Raw genomic sequence first — 19,524 nt, 5'->3', positions numbered from 1 at the left:
ATACAATTCTCCACTCACAGATCTGGATGCCTCATAACAACGCAATCTCTTGAATGATAAAATAATACTCAAAAGAGGTGTCAGTGTGCCCACCACCACTTTGTTACAACATTGATCTGGATGCCTCATGTCAACAAAATATCTTGAATAATAATACCCCTAACATTACCAGCTGTTTTATCATCACCAGTTGAAAATTGCTGCTTTCAAAAACATCCATATATGCCCTGTCAATCTAGTTCACAGTCTATCACACAACCATTCACTTACTAATGGAAAAGACAAACTCAGAAAGTCCAAGAGACGAGAGTTTTAGTCATAAATAAGTACCTAAATTTTTTTAACAAAATGTAAATTACCCTAACGATTCAACCATGAAAATTAACTGAGACTGCCAGATTTCTCCTCCAGCAGCAGCTGCAATCGCAATGAACTCCATCCAGGGACCTGATTCCCTATTGTTTCCACCACTGCCTGCAGTCTCTCATCCCTGCACAACAATGGAATAGCAAGCAGGTAGGAAGGCATATACTATCATTAGCTAACATACCTAAAATAAACATTTAGCACATAATAACGGTATTCTAACTGATGCATAATGAGATTTATAAGAGATCCTAATAGGATCATTAAGCCACACACCAGAATTGTCTGGAGAAGAGTTGGATGCTGCTGCTCCTGGATTGGTATTTTTGGAAACAGAAATTCAAATAAAATAAAAATGACATTAAGTGGCTCTAGATCAAGAGAAACAAGAATTACTCAGTTGAATACATTATTGAAGTCTTTAGAGCTGATGGACATCAGGGCATTTCATGACAATGAAGCTGATTCAAGTTCTCATAAGAATTAGATAAATGACCAAATCACTAGTCCATGCATCTATTGCTTGGTTTAAAAATGTTTGAACACCTCTTAAACACATGGAACTAGCAACACTATGAAACCCTTGGACTGCAAAAAACAAAGATACCTAGTACCACAGATTACGGCAAAAAATTTCAGTTGGACTCAGCATCTTGATATAGGACATTAACAAATGAAACATTTCTCTTATGAAAGCTAAAGTTAAAACATATGCAGTTTGATCTTTTTGCTTTCTGGGATAATGGATTCTTCCATGGCAGCTGAATAGAAACTTGGCAAATAAGTGGGTTGGTTGATTGGTTGTATGACAGCAATTTGGAAGTTGCATGCTTCTATTTGCATCATGGTCAAAATGCATTTTTGGATGTGCATAACTTGAAAGACATTTCTCATGTGGTCATTTTCTGGTGGGCTAGAAGTGTAGAATTGGTTTCCTTTATTTCTAAGAGTCCTTTTTCATATTGATTGGGGTGTCCCATGGCCTACCCCTTTTGTAAGTTGCATACATGCTGTGTACATGGAATGTTCCCCCCTTCTCTTTTAATAGGGTTGAATACTTTATGTAGGGCTTGGGGTGGCAGCACAAAATACCTCTGGAACAATCAAGATTATTTGGAAATGGCGACATCACTAGGGGGTGGTGATAAGAAATCATTCTATGAAAATAGCATGGCCTATTTACCAAAATTGGAAGTAATTTTGCCATTAAGAAGTAATATCAGATTTTCCCATGGCATCAAATAATTTATTCTGAGGCTCAGGATAATTTGGAAGTAGATGCAAAACTGGGCGAAGAATGAGCAATCTTTCTATGACGATAACATGACCTATTTACCAATAACTGAAAGTACCTCTGACTTTGAGATTGAATCTCAAGGCTGCCCATGGCTTTTGCTTGCTGATTGGGGTCCCCGCAGTTTTCCACCAGGAGTTTGGTGATTGTCCTGCAAGGAGAATCTCATGTAAGCACACATGGTATAAGATAAAGAAGAGAACCTTAATAAAAAAACTCAAAGCAGATAAAGAGGCTATTTTAGAAATAAGACGTGAGAGTAGCTTTCAAAGACCACCAATTTTAGAAATAAGACATGAGATTAGCTTTCAAAGACCACCAACACAGAACAAATCAAAACCATGTATACTTTGTCACAATCCAACCTAACAAACAATCCCGCAAAACAAGACATAATATTCCATACATGAATAAAAAAAAAACATGAGCAATCAACTTCATCCATCAAATACATTTCATGCACACAAATGTTGTGTCATGAAATAAAACCTAATGTTTTACATGTTGCATCTGAAAGGCACTGACCGTCATATTGGATTCTATTGCTTCAGCCAATGAAAATTTATAGGATACCAAAAAAGATGATCAAGACCACAAATCTTTTATACTTCAAAATTTCCACTTACAAGGACTATCTAGAAGAGATCCCTAATTGGTGAGAGAAGCCACTGCACATGAAGCAGACATCTAGATATAGTGCTTCAGAACCTTTGGTTGCTTGGACACAAGACAGTACCAAAACAAAAGAAATGTTGTAAGCGAACCTTTAGTTTACAACATTCTGCATTTGATTTTTTTATATATTTGGTGATTATAAAAAGTGGAGCATCATTAGAAGCACGTCACAAGTAAACTGCCCCAAATCTCTTTTCTTTTCTTTTTGCATCTGTTAATAAAAGAACTTTTTCTTAAGTTCCATTTTGCTTGGTCTATGGTTTCTTTGGGAGATGGGAATGCATCTTATTTTATTTCATGCATAGCATGGAAGGGGCTAGGCTGTTGGAATCTGGGAGTGTCTAAGCTGCCAAGTTCTAATTTCTTAATCAAAGGGGAACATTTTAGATGCTTGACTGCTTGAGGTTTTTTCTCATTTTGAAGAACTAGATAACATCTAAGTAATTTATCCAAAGCTATTTTTGAAAGCTAAGAACAACGAATGACAGTAATAAACAAGCTGCTTAAAAAGCAGTATCAAGGAAACCCTAAAATTGAAGTCCTTTTGACTTTCATTTGCTTAAATGTTGAAAGAAGAACTCAAGATATATCACTGATAAGAGGACCAACAAACCTTGTATAAAGATGCTGCTGACTCCGATTGTACTGTTTGGATGGGAAGATGCCCCAGTGATCTCAAGGCATCTAAAGCATCTAATGTCAGCTGCCACCCACAATGGGCAACAATGTCTGCAGTGGAACTGGAACCACCATTACTACAGCCAGCAGCAGCAACATTTCCATTCACCCAAGGGCAGAATTGGTTGTGATGGATGATTGGATCAAATTCTATAGCTTCTTCATAGTTGCTTTCCCCTTTTGGTGGACCTGAGAGGTCAAATACATTACCATTCAGGGAAAAAATGAGTAAGCATTTAAAATTTTTTAAATTATTAGAAATTTGTAAACTACGTATTAAAACACAAAAACAATAGTAACTAATGTACATTTTTCCAAAAATTCCCTAACCATCCAAACAGTAAAAATGCATTATCATGTTACATTTGGCCAACAAAAATGCATATATATTCATGATATCTTTGGTGAGGTAACTAGGTCATCCATGGTTCTAACCGGTTGGGATATTGTCCAAGGACAGTTGTGTCCCCCACTTGATGACATTTCTTCTCCGAATATGAGAAGATCCATTTTTCCAAGAATGCAATACAAGTGAGATGTTTGGGTTTGTTTAGTAATTGTTTTTTAAAATAGTTTTCTGTTATCCAGAACAAAAAAACTAAAACAACTTTTGACAACCAAAAAATAGAAAACATTTTTTTATTCTTAAAAATAGAAAATAGGTTTTTGTTCTTAAAAACAAAAAAAAAATAGTGTTTTCAAATAATATTTTTTAGTTGTTTTCACTTATTTTTTTATAATTGTTTTAAAAAAATTATAAAAAGATGGAAAATGATTAAAAATAAAGCACAACACATAAAAATTATTTTTAAAACATATTTAGAAACATAGACAACAGGTTTAAAACATTTCAGGTTCCAAACAGACACTTGTTCTACAAAACATTAAAGAACAATTTTCAAAAATTGTTCTAAAAAACTATTTTTCGAAAACAATTACCAAACAAGGCCATATTTTCCAATAACTAACAAATTATCTCAAATATTTTTCTATGTATGATAACATATATCAATAACTAAAATGGGATTCTCAATTAGTAAAAAAATAAAAAACGAACACACGAAGTAAGCAGGCATCAAAATTTTTAGTCATCCACTATGGAACCAAGTGATTCCTCAACAAATTGTTTTTTATGAGATTATTAGGCTATTGATTATTAATTAATAGAGGGATGGCTACAGGTTACTTAAAGATTAGGGAGTAAGGGGAACATGGGGAAGGCTCTGATTGCTATCGATGCTTAAATTTTTTATGTCTGGACTGGTGGAGTGAATGAACAAGGCAAAGGTTATCCAAGATGGGTAAAATGTGTGTGTGTGTGTGTGTGTTTTCTGCCTAGAATGTGTTGGGGCAGTTGTGCAAGAGAAAGTCCTTATTACCAACCAACTCACAGGAAGTAGTTAGTCTTTGCTTAATAGGTGTTTCCACTGTAAGCAAATTGTGGTCTTCCTTACTTCCCTTGTTTGGAGTGTCTTCAGGTGTTACCTTGTTTCTTAAAGATATTTTGGCTAGTTGACAAAGTAGTGTTATTTTTTGATAAGCAAACAAATTTATTAACAAGTGCCAAATAAAAAGGGATAGTTTTGCCTTTTGAATGAATATACTTTACTTATCAAAAAAAAAAAAAGTGCCAAATAAAAAGGGGCCACACTCAGATAACTCCTTCTGCTGTTTTAGTGTGTTCCTAGAGGAAAATTGAAGGATCTTTGATGGTTTTGAGTGCTACGATTCGGTGCACAAAAGTTTCTTTCTTATATCTCTTTTTGCTTAGTTGAGTATTGTCTAGCAGTTAAGAATTTGTCTTCTATAGATTTTGAAGATAGCATGGTTGTGAGTTAAGGCTGTTTTTTGCCTCTCTCTCTCTCTGTGGGTGGGTGTTTCCCATGTGCATTTGGTTTGTGGTTATCCTTGTAATCCCCACATGCTCACTTATAGTTGCGAGCCATTACACACACACACACCGCTCTCATTTGCCTATCAAGGTAAAAGAATTTCTTAGTGTCCATTTGGATACATTTCCTGTTTTTTACTTTTAAAAATAAAAAATAATAGTAACTTCCATATAAAATATAAGAACTCTAAGAGGTTAACATTGAAAATGTAGTAGTTTTCAAAACTAGTTAAAAAAACTCAGGGTATTAAAAAAATTTTACTACCCAAATTTTAAAAAAAATTTCAAGTAAATTTTAAGGACATAAGGGAACTCTATACTCTTTCTATAAGAGTTTCTCCTTTTCATATAGAAGTTTATATTTAAAAAAAAAAAAAAAAAAAACAGAAAACATATCCAAATGAAACCTTAGGTTTTTTTTTTAATACTTTTTTTCCTTTTCCACATCAAATAGTTAATACCACCTAAAGAAATACCTTTAAACAACCAATTTATAAAGGTCAGGGAGGAAATAAGAAATAAAAAGAATAGAAAGAATAATAATGTCTAAAAAACCAGTCAAGTAGCAAACTTTACCAATCCCATTCGCAGCTGCATAATCTAACTCTAGGTCTTCAGAGTCTTTTCTAAGTGATGCTTTCCCACCCCTTGTAACCTCTTTCTTGGATGTTTCCTGACCAGAGTACACAATGGCATTGCAAGAAAAAGAAGGGAGGTTGTTGTTTTCTTGAGGTAACTTGTGGCTTTGACCAATCTTCTCACCACTTTCAACAGATTCAGCCTTGGCAGAACCATCAATTTTTGAGCCACTATCCGCCCTGCCTACAGATCGAGATAACATCTCCTGACTATCACCATGAGGATCCTCCCTGTTCATTTCCTCGGGGACAATCTCATCCATTAGCCCAGGGCCTGGGGCAGATTCCCCTGTCTGACCCTGATTTTCAGCATCTTCTGTTCTTGGTTCCACGTCACCAACAACACTATCTGCTCTATGGACAGATATATCTGTTCCATGAATTTCAGCTTCATGACTGGCACACATCCCAACACTTCCTCCACTAATTCCAAAACTAAACCCATCCCTAGCTTGAGCAGTCACAATTTCTGCATTGAAGATTTCTTCACCATCATTAGTACTGCTGACCCCCATTTCTCCAGGAACTACTTCAGCAGCAGGTTGGAAACAAATGCTCTGCTGTGCTTGATTACTATAATTCATTTCAGATGTGTCATTCATATCCAGGTTACCATATATGCTAGAAGAAGGGAACTGAACATCATCAATATCACCAGGATAGTTTTCAACACTTTCCATAGAGTTTTCATTTGCACTGTGGCCAATTGTATCCATGGCAATAACAGATGATGCACGTGTTGAATCTCTAGCAGATGAAATTCCAACAACTTGATCACTTCCTTGTCGAAATGGAACTCCTTTGTTGGCATCTGCATAAATTTCAAAACCCAATGAATGGCTTGGGCCAGCACCGGATGAGTCTCTATTATATGGTGAACAGTATGTGTCAAATATATCAGAGTCACGAGCACGTTTTGAAGGTCCAGCTGAGTATTGTCTACCATCTGTGACTTCATCACCATCACGATCAATGACAGTTCCTTCAATGCTATCAGCCTGCTGCATCCTTAAGTGTGGCCTATCATCTGAACTGGCACCTATTTCCAAACTCCGCTTACGAGAACTTGGGCCCCGTGATTCATATGATGCTGCACGATCACCAACCTCACTACCAGAAGGCTGTCCTATCATTAGATCCCTTCCCATATCAGCATCATGCATATTTTCAGACATTGCTGTCCTACCCATCTGAGTAAAAGATAAGCCTCCAGCCATTGTAAGATTCAAATCAACATCCGTGTTTGGGAGTAATTTTCCCTCATTAGTGGTAGCAACTTCATCACGATCTTCGGTCTGTTCTTTCTCCATATCATCAGCAGCGACCCAGCCACTGACTCCACTGGCTGCACTTGCCCCACGTGTCAATGCCATTTTTTTGCTTGTATCAGGAATATCAATGCTGTTGGGAGCAAAACGAGCAGGTCGAGGAACAGTAAGGAAATCCCATATTCTGACAGTAGCACCACACAGACTACAATCTAACAAAGGAGACCTAGATTCACATCTGGACTCCACAGCTAACATTTTATTCTTTCCAGTGTCTTTTTTTGCTGAAGCAGAGACTGCATTCTTGCTCGGTCCAGGATCCAGTGAAAGATGAACTTGTGCTTGGGTAGGGCCAAAAGAACATCCATTTCTAGCTGATTGAGCAGAATGCTCTTCGCAGTCTTGAACATTTGGAAGCCATCTTGGCTCCCATCCACACAGGCTTATAAGTTTCTGGGCCTGCCAAAGAGAAAGATAAGGAGCAAGAAATAAAACTAGAAGAACAAAAGCATATAGCTGAATAGCAAAATAATGAATTCATTGAGACAATTACAAGCAGGACTAAGAGTGTAAAAATATCTTACCCGAGAATATAAATAGATCACCCCATCTCGGGAGGCTTCAAGTTCTGGTATACTCTCAGATCGAAAATCTACTTCCCCACCCATAAAATTTTGAGATTGGGACAAAAGGCGCTCGATCTGTGAGCCACGAGAAGCCCGCATCTGCTCAACTGCAGATGCAGCTACAATAGGAAGAGATGGGAACTGCAAAAGGCCATCACATCTGTCCTTGTAACCACCAATCAGGGCTGACTGAGGAGTTGGGGGAAACTGCACCATGCTTTCTGGGCAGCTATTTCCTCTCCATGGACAATTAACTTTGTGCTCAGTATCCAGCTCCTTCCCAAAGGCTTCACCAGCACTATCAACTTCATCCAAAAGAAAAACGAAACAATATTAGCAACAACAGGAAAGCTGAGGCTGTTGCTATTGGAATATCAAATAGACTTGGCTAGAACAATTAGAAAAGGGCATATACATCAACTCAAGTAGCAACATGCGTCGTATATCACCATAGAAGAGATTCGGGGAAAAAATGCAAACGATTTGCATCATGCATCACAAACAAGTGCATCTAGCAAGAATAAATAGAAATTGTCCACCAACACAAGCAACACAAGTTGAAAGAAAACTCTGAGGAAAAGCCTAAGCTTTTCTTGTAGTATCTCATGAACCTGTAGATGAAGTTGAGACCAGTGCAGTAGGACTTTCCATCGGAAGAATCAAAAACCAGGAGTCCCAAACCACAAGATAATAATGAAACCAAAAGATGATTAGCATATTCCTTATCCACAATAACGAACCAGAAGATGCTTAGATTATTCCTTAATCATCCAACACAATAAACCAATTGGATGAATCTTTCATCTCCTGAACTCATCAACAGCTCTCTCTCACACAGCTGGGCACATAAAAAAGGGCCGCTTTTGAAGGATACGAAGTCCCTTAAAATCTCCTTAACTGCAAACCTGTCCCCTACTGCATGAACGGCTGCCAAAAGATTCAACCAAGAAACGCTCTTCAGTCACTATGTTCCCAACCATGAAATCTATACAGTCACCTCAAACTCTGTACAATACAGCTGTTCCACAAAGGAACCCACCATCTCCACCTCCCAAAAGCCAAACCCCCAACCTTCTGCTGAACCGACACCTGCAATCTGCCAACATAGCTCTTGCATTTACTTCCAATCTGAATGTCCACCATCATCTCCCCCCTGCAGTTCTCAGTCTTACCCCAAGAATATGTCAATATAGCTCTTCAATTTACCAAAAATCTATAAGTATGGGAAGACCTCCTTCAGAAGTTAATCCTCACACTACTTATCATGCCAAAACCTCATAATTCGCCATTCCCCACTTTGGATCCAGAAACCCCTCATTTTTTTTATTTATTTATCAGAAACGAAGAAGAATATATTAATAGAAGAAAAGATACAGGAGAAAGAAAAGTTACAAAAGAAAGAGAAGAAACCAAGGGAAGGATGAGAGGTCCTTCTTACACAAACTAAACAAAGGAGAAAACTCCCAACAATAGAACTCTAAAAACAAAGAGAAACCCCAACAATCATCAAACTTTTGAAGCGCAAACCGCAATCCAGTTGAGTTGTAAAACGCTTAGAGGAACTCCTCTAAAAGCTTCAGTACAAGAAGTCCATAGAGAAGAATAGAACCGAATCAAATCCCATAACATCTCCTCCGTTCTCCCTTTATCCTCAAAGATCCTATTGTTTCTCTCTTGCCACACCATCTAAATCAAGGTAAGGCAAGCGATTTTCCAAAGTGTCTTGCCTCTTAATGAGTTCCCCAAGCCTTTAAAAGTAATAATCAACATGTCCTCAAAACTCCTTGGAGGGACCCAAACCAACCCTGCTAGATTGAACAACTTGTACCAGAGTCCAATGGTAACAGGACAATAAAGAAAAAAGTGATCAATCGACTCTCCATTTCCTCTGCAAAGAATGCACCATTGAGGACAGAGGGATTTGTAGGGTCTTCTCAATTGCAACTTATCATTGGTGTTTACCTTCCCATGTGTTACTAACCAAGCGAGGGCCTTAACCTTTGAAGGGGCTTTTGAACTCCACAAGAACTTGGCCGGAAGGAACAAGATAGGATTTGAGACTTTTGACAAGGCCAAGAAAAAAGATTTCACTGAAAACAATCCTGACGAAGACAAAGAACCACGCTCTTGAATCTGCCAAAGAAGGAGAGAAAAGCACAGAACTAAGGGAGGACATTAATCTCTGAAGGAGATCAATTTCTGAATCTGTAAGATTGCGTTGAAAGTTAAAATTCCAAGACAGTGGAAAGGAATTGTCAAGGACATTTGAGACAGTGAGGTTTTTCACAGAAATAACTCTGTAAAGATCAACAAATTGAAAACACAAAGTTTGGTTACCCCACCAAAGATCTTCCCAAAAACGAATTCTCTCCCCATTGCCCACCACTAGGCGGACAAGAGGGGAAAAAACCTGAAAAACTTGAGCTTCCAAAATCCCTTACCATAAGAACCCTTAAGAAAGAGTCATCAAACCAAAACCTCATATTTCACAATTCTCACCTCTGAATATAACATAACTTGGAAACCCCTCACAGCCTATTCAAATAAGCTTCCATAACTGCTTGCCATAAGAACCTTTTCGGAGAGAGAGAGAGAGAGATCATAACCACTTCTAATAAGCTTCCATATCTAATCACTGAATTGATAAAGTAAAGAAGGGCAACTCCAGATTGTGCTCCAGTAAAGATGCAATATGGATTAATCTGATTCCAAGTGATACCATGAGGTAACTTGTCAAGATATATTCACCACCCTTTGCTGGGCAAACCTTATCTTCAAGGTTGCAACCTTTTACACATATATCCCACCATCTTCCCTGGCAGGAATGTTCTTAGCTTCATGTTTGCTACTTATTTTATTTCTACATCTACCCTCCCAACCTCCTTTGCAAGACACCCCTAGCTTCAAGGTTCTGAATGCAGGCTTGACATCAATGATAGAAGTCAGAGGCTTCAAGAACGCAAAAAATAAAAGAATAATGATGAAAACCTAAAAACACTTTTAATATAATTAAATCTCACCTTCAGCAGGTGTCCCAGATGGTAATGAGACAAAACTTAAGTATGCACCACATGATTCACACATAATCTTATCAACATCGACATTTATCCAACCTCTCTGAGCACAAGCCAATGAGCTGGCAACCTGTGAGGAAATACAAATGGTAGGTCAGATGCTTTTCAATTGTTTTGAAGCTTTAAATTAAAAGGAAGCTAAGACTTTTTGGAGTAAGGAATTGCATTAATTTTATTTAATTTCAAGATTTCAACAATAGAATCCCATATTTGACTTCAGTGGTCAGACTATGCCCCCTGAGCATTTTCTGTTCTAGAAAGGTGCACAAAGAGACATTCTAGAAACAAAATCATATATTCATTCTCCCTAGAGACTGGCAAGTTTCCTATCATCAGGAGTGCTGTTTCAACTCTTCCCTTTAAATTTTCCTTTTCATAATTGCTTGTCAAGAGAATGGGCAGGTTATGATGCAACTTTTTATATATGTTTACAGTGATAAGTGACATGCCAGAGCCACTTGAGATCAAATTTATGATTGAATTGAAATACAAATGGAATTACAGAAGATGGTGTTTCCTCATGTAGACTTGAGTTTCTAATGTTGGGGTCTTATACGTAGAGTTCTGGTCTCTAGGGTTTCCAGTTTTAGAAATTAGGATGTGAGATCAATCTCTTTGCAAGTAAACTAGTATTCAGAGTATCATTAGGTTTATGATGACTCCGTACTAAAATGATTTTTGGAATGAAGGTTACTGTTTTCTATAATTGTTCAGCTGTAGTCATTGGCCTGCTGTGCCGTAGGTCGCCATTGTCTTTAAGCTATCTTTCAATTTACATCTAGCATGCCACCAAATTCTATTGATAAACCTCAGAGTCTCTCTCTCGAAATTTTTGAGTTACAATTACTTTGGAAGCTTACAATCAATTACTTCGTTAGGACCACCTATCATCCTATATCAAGAATCCAATTCCAGTTATGAATGATGTTCTGTTTGGTAATTGGCTTTGGCACCTAAAAGGAGATTAGTAGTTCGCAAGATCTATCTTTGAATCCATCGTGTTATCAACAACTTTGCCAAGAATAAGCACAAGTTCAAGCCCTATGGCTGTTGCTTATAGATAGACAGTTTATCAGTATAATGCAATGTTGAGCATAAAAGAGCAGATGGTGACTGTATCCTTACAAGGGAAAATGTGTACAATTGCCACATGTTCCCTTCGAGTTCAGGAGAGATGGATTAGGAAAAGCATGGAGATAGAGATGATGTAATTTTGGTTTCCTAATTTAAAAATTATTAGACTAATAAATACATTATGAAGATAGGAATCCAGGTACTGATAAATGGACTCAGAGAAACAAATGTACTTTCACAGATTGGTGATTTATTCAAGGGCTATACACTGAACATGAGAGCTCCTTCATTTCCAAATTGATTTGGGGCTCTTCTCCCATCCTTCCTTGGTCCTCCTTATGGTCCGCAAACTGGGATATTCCTAAGAAATGCAATCAAACTAGTAATGCTAGACAAGATGGGAACTTCTGTATTAGATCACTTCATCCATTAAGTATCGGTTTATTTCCAATTACATATAGTGTGTATTTCCAATTACATAGAGGATGTCCTGTTAGTTCTTGGAAAGGTTTTGGACATCATGTGTAGGTGGAAATTAAAGTGTGGAAGAAGTTAGGTATGACAACATAGGTTAACATTTAAAATGTGCTGAGTTAAACAAATCAAGTCCAAACCTTTGGCTTTCCAAACCAATTTGAAGGCTTAAAGGTAGCCAAGCGCCTTAGTAAATCCCCTCTTTCCCAGGGCCTGCATGAAGTTCGTGATGACCCAAGAGCAGAACCACCAGCACTTGTGCTCAAGGAAGTCCGAGGCTGTTGTGAACCAATGCAAGATAAAGAAGCAGCTTTGGAGCCATGACCATGACTGGACCAATCTATGCTTCCAACATTCGTCGGAACAGCAGGTGAAGAGGCCCCCGCAGAACTGTTAGAAGACAACAGGCATAAAGCATAATTAGCTTAGCAGTTTCAAAATGCATAATCAATTTAGCAGATGAAAGAGAAGGAAAATCATTGCCACCCCTCTAATCATCGCATAGCTCGGGATTTTCCAATAGCATTTAATTAAAATGTTTAAAAATAAAAATAATAAACCCTCAACACTAAATTTAAATTTTTTGATAAGCAAGTAACATTTATTAGAAAAGGCACCTAACAAAGGGCAGTGCAACCCACATACACTGAATGTATGCAAACAGCACCTAGAGGAGATCAATAAACCAACACTAAAATCTTAGTGAGGACTCAAATGACCAAAGGAACCCATGAAGACATAGGACCCACATCCAAAGACTTTTTAGACCACAATAAAATAGAACAAAGGAATGATTCCTTTCAAGCTTGAACTCACTGCTCCAAGTCTTCCAGTCCACTGACTTTGCTATATAGTCCAAAATAAGCAAAGGGGCACACAAATATAATATGCTGACCATATAGAACTAGTCTGATTTATAAGCTAGCATGGTGTTCCAGAACTAACCAAGTTTATACAACAAGAAATGACTTTAGAAATGCATTTCATCAAATCTCTGTAGATCAAAAGGATACAACCATATCTAAACATCGCTATCAAGTGTCATTAAACATAAGTACAATTCCCTCCACTTTTTAGCCACCAGCATATACATTACCAGATTCTGATATTTGTATACCGCACTCATACATTTAGTATTACGAATATGCCCATTTTACTTCCAATATTTTGCAATGTCACATGGGGGCTGCAGCATACATGCACAAGGCATGAGCATGCATCACATGAGACCAAGTTTGGTTTTGTGCATACTCCACCGACAGACCCAACCAGACATCCTCCATAACCATTCCTCCTTACCTAAATATCTAACTGTGCCCATTCTTATTAGTACCATTTACCATCACTCCATTGTATCTCTTGGACAGTGAGAATGCATCATACAGGTATGGAACCCTATGAGATTGGTATAAACAAGGAAATGTCAATGGCCCCAACTGAGCCAAACAATGACATCAATCCTGTGGCAGTTTCTGATATCTCAGATTCCAAACAAAGAAAAGCCCAATATTTAAATATCCAATTTCTCGTTTTCCTAAACTTTCTCTGCAACCAAACAAAGCTGAACAGGCAAAAACAGATACATCCACAAAACAAAAAAACAGAACATAAAGAAAACATTCTCAGCAGACAAAGGCACAAAATCCTAACATATATCAATGGATTCACACTCGAATATCACAGATTAGTCAAAAAATGTGCAGATCCAAAACCCTAATTGGACAGATTCATTCGAATTCAGAGATCCAATACATATCAGACTCAGTATTTCAAACAAGATCCTGACAAAAGAAAATTCTAAGATTCAAACTTTCAATTTCTCATCCTTCTAACTTTCTCAGTGGCCAAACAGAACCTAACAGTCAAAATCAAAGTTGGCAACTGAACAGAGAAATAGAACTAAAGAAAACAATTTCAGCAGACAAACACCCAAAACCCTAACACAAGTCAGTGAATTCACACTCACATATCACAAATCAGTCAAAAAGCATGTAGATCTAAAACCCTAATTTGTCCTCTGAATTCAGAGAACCAGTACATATCAGACTCTGGATTCCAAACCAAGGAGGTGGGGAAAGATGTGGTATGATACCTAGCAGCTGGAGAGGGATCAATAGCATCCCCAGAGCTCATAACCTCCTCCCTCATTCTGCTCTTCCTCAATTTGGAACCCTAGAGAAAATGAAGCGAATGAGGTGTATTGGTTGCATCGCCCACCTATTTATATGCAGCATGACGTGTAAAGTGAGCCGAAGTTTCAGACTCACTTTACCAAATGCAACATGGATTAGTGACCAGTGTGTCAGGTCAGGTCTTCTTTAAGTTCCAAATTTTATAGAAAAATTCTAATGTTTCACTTTTTTCACCACTTCTTTTAACATATATAGTAGATGGCAATCAAATTTAGAAGAAAACTCATATCTATTTTATTCTAACCATTTTTTCTAAATCTAATAACCTCCTACCATAATAGCAAGTGATAAGTAATGCAATTAACAAAAGAGTAAGGTGGTGTTTGTTTTTGGCTAAATAGAAAAAGCCAAAATATTTGACTTTTTCCATTCAGCTAAAAGTAACTCATTAACATCAACCAACATAATTAAACTAAACTTATTAATAACAAGTTCACTTTAGTTATGTTAGTTAATATCAACAAGGTACTTTTAGTTTAATAGAAAAAGCCTAATATTTTGGCTTTTTCTATTCAGCCAAAAAACAAACACCACCTAAAAGCAACACTTCTCAATCATAATAGTGTCTAGAGAACCCTAGCACATAATAGTCTAACAAATTCATAACTTTTTAAGTAATACTGTCCACCACTAACAAATTTTCCCATGTGACTAAAAGTTTAAAATCATTTTCATCCTCAAACTCCAGGAAATTCTACAAAAACTTTGCAAAACTTCTAATAGATATCAAGAGACTTCATGTAGGTAAGGCTCTAAAAAATGATATTAAATTTGTTTCTTAGATGAACAATGACACGTGAATTCTATAATGCTCAAAGAATATGGTAGAAATCAATATGCTAGCATTTATAATTAGGTTGTTCCTTTTTTTTTAAAAGGAAACCATGTGATGCTAGCTCTTGATTGCCTTTTTGCATATGATATATTTTGAATCATTTTTTTTATTATATACAAAAATAACCCTCATACATATAGGATATAGAAAGGGCACTAACAAGCGGGAAAACAACACACACAAGTCCCTGATCAGTCTATCAAGTCAAACAAGGACAAGGGGTTGGTATCTATGAACTAATATATACAAAGGGCATGGGAGGATACAAAGGGTGCCAATAATTTGAACCATTGTTTGACATATTAAAAGTTATACTAGAAAAAGTTGAACCCTTTTAATTCTTTTTTTTCCCCAAAATAGAATTTTTTTTACAAATTCCACACACCTAGCTTTGGAATCATCCATTGTGTTTGCTAAAATAAAAAAATATGCACTAATTTTCAGTGCTCCATTTTTTCACTGTGGATTATCTGAATTTCTGAATTAGTAAAACACAAATTGAAGCTAGTTATTGATAAATATGTTTAATGGATCATGGAGCTTCTACCCTTGAGACCTAGCTCAAGTGGTAAAGGATTAGGGATGGTTTGTAAGATGTTCAAAGTTCAAATCCAAATGAGGACAAAAAATTAACTATCAAAAAAAATAAGGAGCTTTTATTTAGTGATAGTTCATTTCTTAGGGCATGAGCCTCCATGACTCATTAAATTATTCATTGTGCTTCACTTTTTCATGTACCTCCTTTTTTTCCCCTTTCATAGCATTGATCTAAGAATTATAATGAAGGATACAATATCCTTTCAAATTGTACAATAAGCCCACATAGCTCCATAAGAAGCAAAACAAGCTAGACATCTAAACAAAGTTCCACTCTACACTATGCAAGGAGGTAAGAAATCCACCAAATGGTTGGCTAAGCATAGGATCAAAAGATTAAGGCAATAACTGGGTGAAGATATATGTCGAACTTCCACAAACCTCTTTCCTTTTTAGATGCCCGCAAATGACAACAGCAGATTCACCCTCCAGCCAAAGAATGGAAAGGCATAAAGCTTTCGCCTTTCAAGAGTTCCACAAGAGCTAGTACCTCTACCTCAATGGCCAAACCCTCCCTAGCAGATTTCTCAATGTTACACCACCATCATCTCTGAATACCATTTTTTTTTTTTTTTCTAATAGGCAAAAGAGAGAATATGCAGCGCCTAAAAAAAGAGTGCATACAGTACATACAACAAGCACCATCAAGCAAAAAGGAGAGAAAACCAAAAACAACCTCACTCCATCTACTTTGAGCTTAACTAATCTATAAAGCCTACCATGGCACCATGATCTCTAAATACTCCTCCAATCCTTAGGTGTCTTCGGTTTCCCACAAAACATCAATGAAAATTTGAAATTGTAGAACCTGCTAGAGGCGGTTTTTGTGTGGGTTGTATCTCCTCAAGTGACCTCTTGGGACTAAAAACATTTTTCTTTTTATCATAGGCAGCTTGGGCGTACAAACTTTCATACGCCTCTTGTTCATTTTCTATTATTGTTAGTGAAAACCATACAGATTTTAGAAATAAATTAATATATAAAAAAGGAGAATTGGACCCATTATCTGAAGCACTCACAGGATCCAGACCCCAGAAGTAGAGGCACTCAAAATATAATACTTAGAAAAGTTATTTTTGATAGGCAAATAAGAATGGATACATGGGCATACATGGTACACAAAATTTATACATGTAAACGAAAACAAGCAACCTACAATCGCATCTCCAAACTAATCCTTGGAGCACATAACTGAAGAGTTATTAATCAGAAGTGCCACCGCAGTCCACCTTTTTGGCCAGCAGCACTTATATTTCCAAAATCCAATATTTTTTGTATATAATGTTTACGTGCAATGTCATGGATATGCCCATTTTAGTTTTATGGATTTGCAATGTAGCATGGGGCTGCAGTGTGCATACACATGGCATGAGTACACATGAAATAATTACTAATCCAGTGCATCCCCTCAACCAGTTGACCTCCATACTGTGAGCTCCTGCCTGCAATCCAACTGTGACCATCCTTATACAATACACAATCACTTCTCTGATTTCATTGATCCAAGAGAACAATCATCCAACTACCATCACTCCACTCCATCTGTTGGACAGCGAGAATGCATTGTAGAGGTAAGATACGATTGGAAATTAGCATGAGCACAGAAATGTCAATAGCCCCAACTGAGCCAAAACCGTGACGTCAGGCTCAGTCCAGTAAAGGTTTCTGATCCCTCAGCTCCCAAACAAGGAAAAGCCTAGGATTCAAACTCTCAATTTCTCATTTTCCTATATATTCTCCGCAACAAAACAAATTCAGCAAGTGAACAAAAAAACAAAACGTAAACGAAACAATTATAACATAAAAACACCCAAAACCTTAACAGAAATCCATGAATTCACACTCTGGTGACATACACGAATGGAAAGGCATGTAAATCAGAAACCCTAATCTGAGAGGATGAATTGAATTGACAGAGGCAGCAGTAGATATGGAAGTCAGATTCAGAATCACGAGAGAAAGGGGGATGATGTAAGAAACCTGGCAGCAGGAGTGGGATCAATGGTGCCGCCGGAGCTGATAACCTCCTCCCTCATTCTTTTCTACCCCAATTTGGAGACCAACGAGAACGAGAAAAATATATGGAGTAATAAAAGGGAGTATAGAGCTGGTGCCCGCCTTTTATATGGAGCCACCCATAATCTTTTCACTTAGCCTCCCCTCACAACGGGTCGGGTCCTCCTTTCAGTCCGTTTCAAATTTCGCACTCACCAGCTTACTTTGATCCTCAAAGTCACCGTGGAACCAAAAATCAGACGATCAAAATAAGGGTCTTGCTTCACAGTCCATAATAGTTTCATTTTTGGGTGAATTATGTAAAGGTGCCCTATCTCAAAATTATAGATTTTTTAACATCTTTTATAAAATATTTCAATAATGTAGACTCAAATAGTAATATTATTAAAATTTCAAAATTGTCCTTCAATTCTTTTCTTCGACCAATCAACCCTTTTGTTTTTTTATTTTTTGTTTTTTTATACCTTGAAATGACGAGTCAAAAGAATTTCATGCTGATCAACATACCATTTTGTTTTTTTATTTTTTGTTTTTTTATACCTTGAAATGACGAGTCAAAAGAATTTCATGCTAATCAACATACCATATTAGTTTTCTTTTTTCTTCATTTTACCTGGAAAATAATTCACCTTTTTTCAAATTTAATTTTTGTTGACTCTTTCACCTTTTCATATTTATTAATTTTAATTACTTAAAGAAACTTTAAACATAATAATAATAATAAATACATGATAAATAATTAATGAAAAAAATTAATATAAAAATAAATACATAATGCACTAAAAAATTTTTTTATAAAAGAGTGAATAAGTAAAAAGTTAAATTATAATCATTGATTTTCACATGAAAATTTAAAATTTTAAAAATATATAAACAAATAAAATAATATAACAATATAATAAGATTTACAAAATAAATAAATATTTTATTTAGCAAAAATATATAAAATCTTATATCCTAAATCTCTAAATTTCTTCGTTATGTATTTATTTTTATATTAAATTTATTTTCATTAATTATTTATTCTATATTATTATTTTATGTTTAAAATGTCCATAAATAATTAAAATCAATAAATATAAAAAGATGAAATATGAAAAAAAAATTGAAATCAAAATTGAAATTTTAAAGATTTCATCAAGCCAACATATTAAAAACAAAACAAAACAAAAAAGAAAATTAAGATATTATAGAGAGGAAAAAAAGAAAAAGAAAAATTATGGTATGGTGATTGCCATGTGTCAAAGTTGTTTTAAAAAAAACAATAATAATAATAATAATAATGAGCTTATTTGTCTTATCAAACAAAAATAAAAATATGGTAGTTGGTGGCAAGTGAGAGGAGGGTTTGAGGGTTAATTTGAAATATTGATTACTTTTAGCATCTAAGTGTATGTTTTAAGGGTTATTTTCCCCAAAATACATATCCTTTAAAAACCAAAAGTCAAAGTTTTAAAAAATATAACTTTTTTAAGATGGAGCATAATTACGTGATTCTCCCTTAATGTTATCAAGGATACCAAAGGTTTAGCACCAATCAAGTTGTATAATGTGTAAAACTCGAATCTCATAATTTTACATCTAAATCTCATTTATTTATACTATATATAAAGTTTTATTGTTTTATATCTTAATAACATTAAGCATAGGATACGCCTTTGTTGGAATGTGTTTAAGAGCCGCTTATGTTGTTTTTTTAATCAATGATTTAGAAAAACTCTAAGGTGGTGTTTATTTTTTTACTTAATTCTAAATAGAACCTTAATGCTTAATAGTATTAAATATTAGGTTATTTGTTTTTATAGTATTTTATTTTTATTAAGTAT

General features: G+C 35.9%; 1 protein-coding gene across 5 annotated transcripts; it reads right to left on the bottom strand.

Annotated features, from left to right (window-relative positions):
- Nucleotides 1-130: 130 nt before the first annotated feature.
- Nucleotides 131-18,005, bottom strand: LOC100254898 (uncharacterized). 5 transcript variants are annotated; one of them, XR_009466741.1, is made up of 8 exons: nt 17,663-17,980; nt 12,199-12,448; nt 10,457-10,580; nt 7,395-7,741; nt 5,481-7,269; nt 2,949-3,202; nt 643-1,811; nt 131-490 (listed from the first exon to the last, which is right to left on the bottom strand). XR_009466741.1 is itself a non-coding variant. In XM_010657389.3 (8 exons), exons 1-7 carry the CDS (start codon nt 17,716-17,718, stop codon nt 1,740-1,742), a joined length of 2,892 nt encoding a protein of 963 aa, XP_010655691.1. In that variant the 5' UTR covers nt 17,719-18,005; the 3' UTR covers nt 131-490; nt 1,719-1,739. The 5 variants fall into 5 exon arrangements, 4 of the variants coding, with proteins under 4 accessions (XP_010655691.1, XP_059596101.1, XP_010655692.1 ...); XM_010657389.3 differs by having other exon boundaries at nt 1,719-1,811; nt 17,663-18,005; XM_059740118.1 differs by having other exon boundaries at nt 1,719-1,811; nt 2,949-3,190.
- Between the last annotated feature and the right edge of the window lie 1,519 nt (nt 18,006-19,524).

This window comes from Vitis vinifera, chromosome 10 (genome assembly GCF_030704535.1).
Source record: "Vitis vinifera cultivar Pinot Noir 40024 chromosome 10, ASM3070453v1".
NCBI classification, from domain to species: domain Eukaryota; kingdom Viridiplantae; phylum Streptophyta; class Magnoliopsida; order Vitales; family Vitaceae; genus Vitis; species Vitis vinifera.
This window is presented reverse-complemented; position numbering and strand designations above follow the sequence as displayed.

Coding starts and splice junctions, on each gene's coding strand:
- LOC100254898 (XM_010657389.3), bottom strand. CDS start 17,718: ATGAGGGAGGAGGTTATCAGCTCCGGCGGCACCATTGATCCCACTCCT. Junction 12,449..17,662: donor GATCCCACTCCTGCTGCCAG/GTTTCTTACATC, acceptor GTCTTCTAACAG/TTCTGCGGGGGCCTCTTCAC. Junction 1,812..2,948: donor CAGCAGCATCTTTATACAAG/GTTTGTTGGTCC, acceptor TTCTCCTTGCAG/GACAATCACCAAACTCCTGG.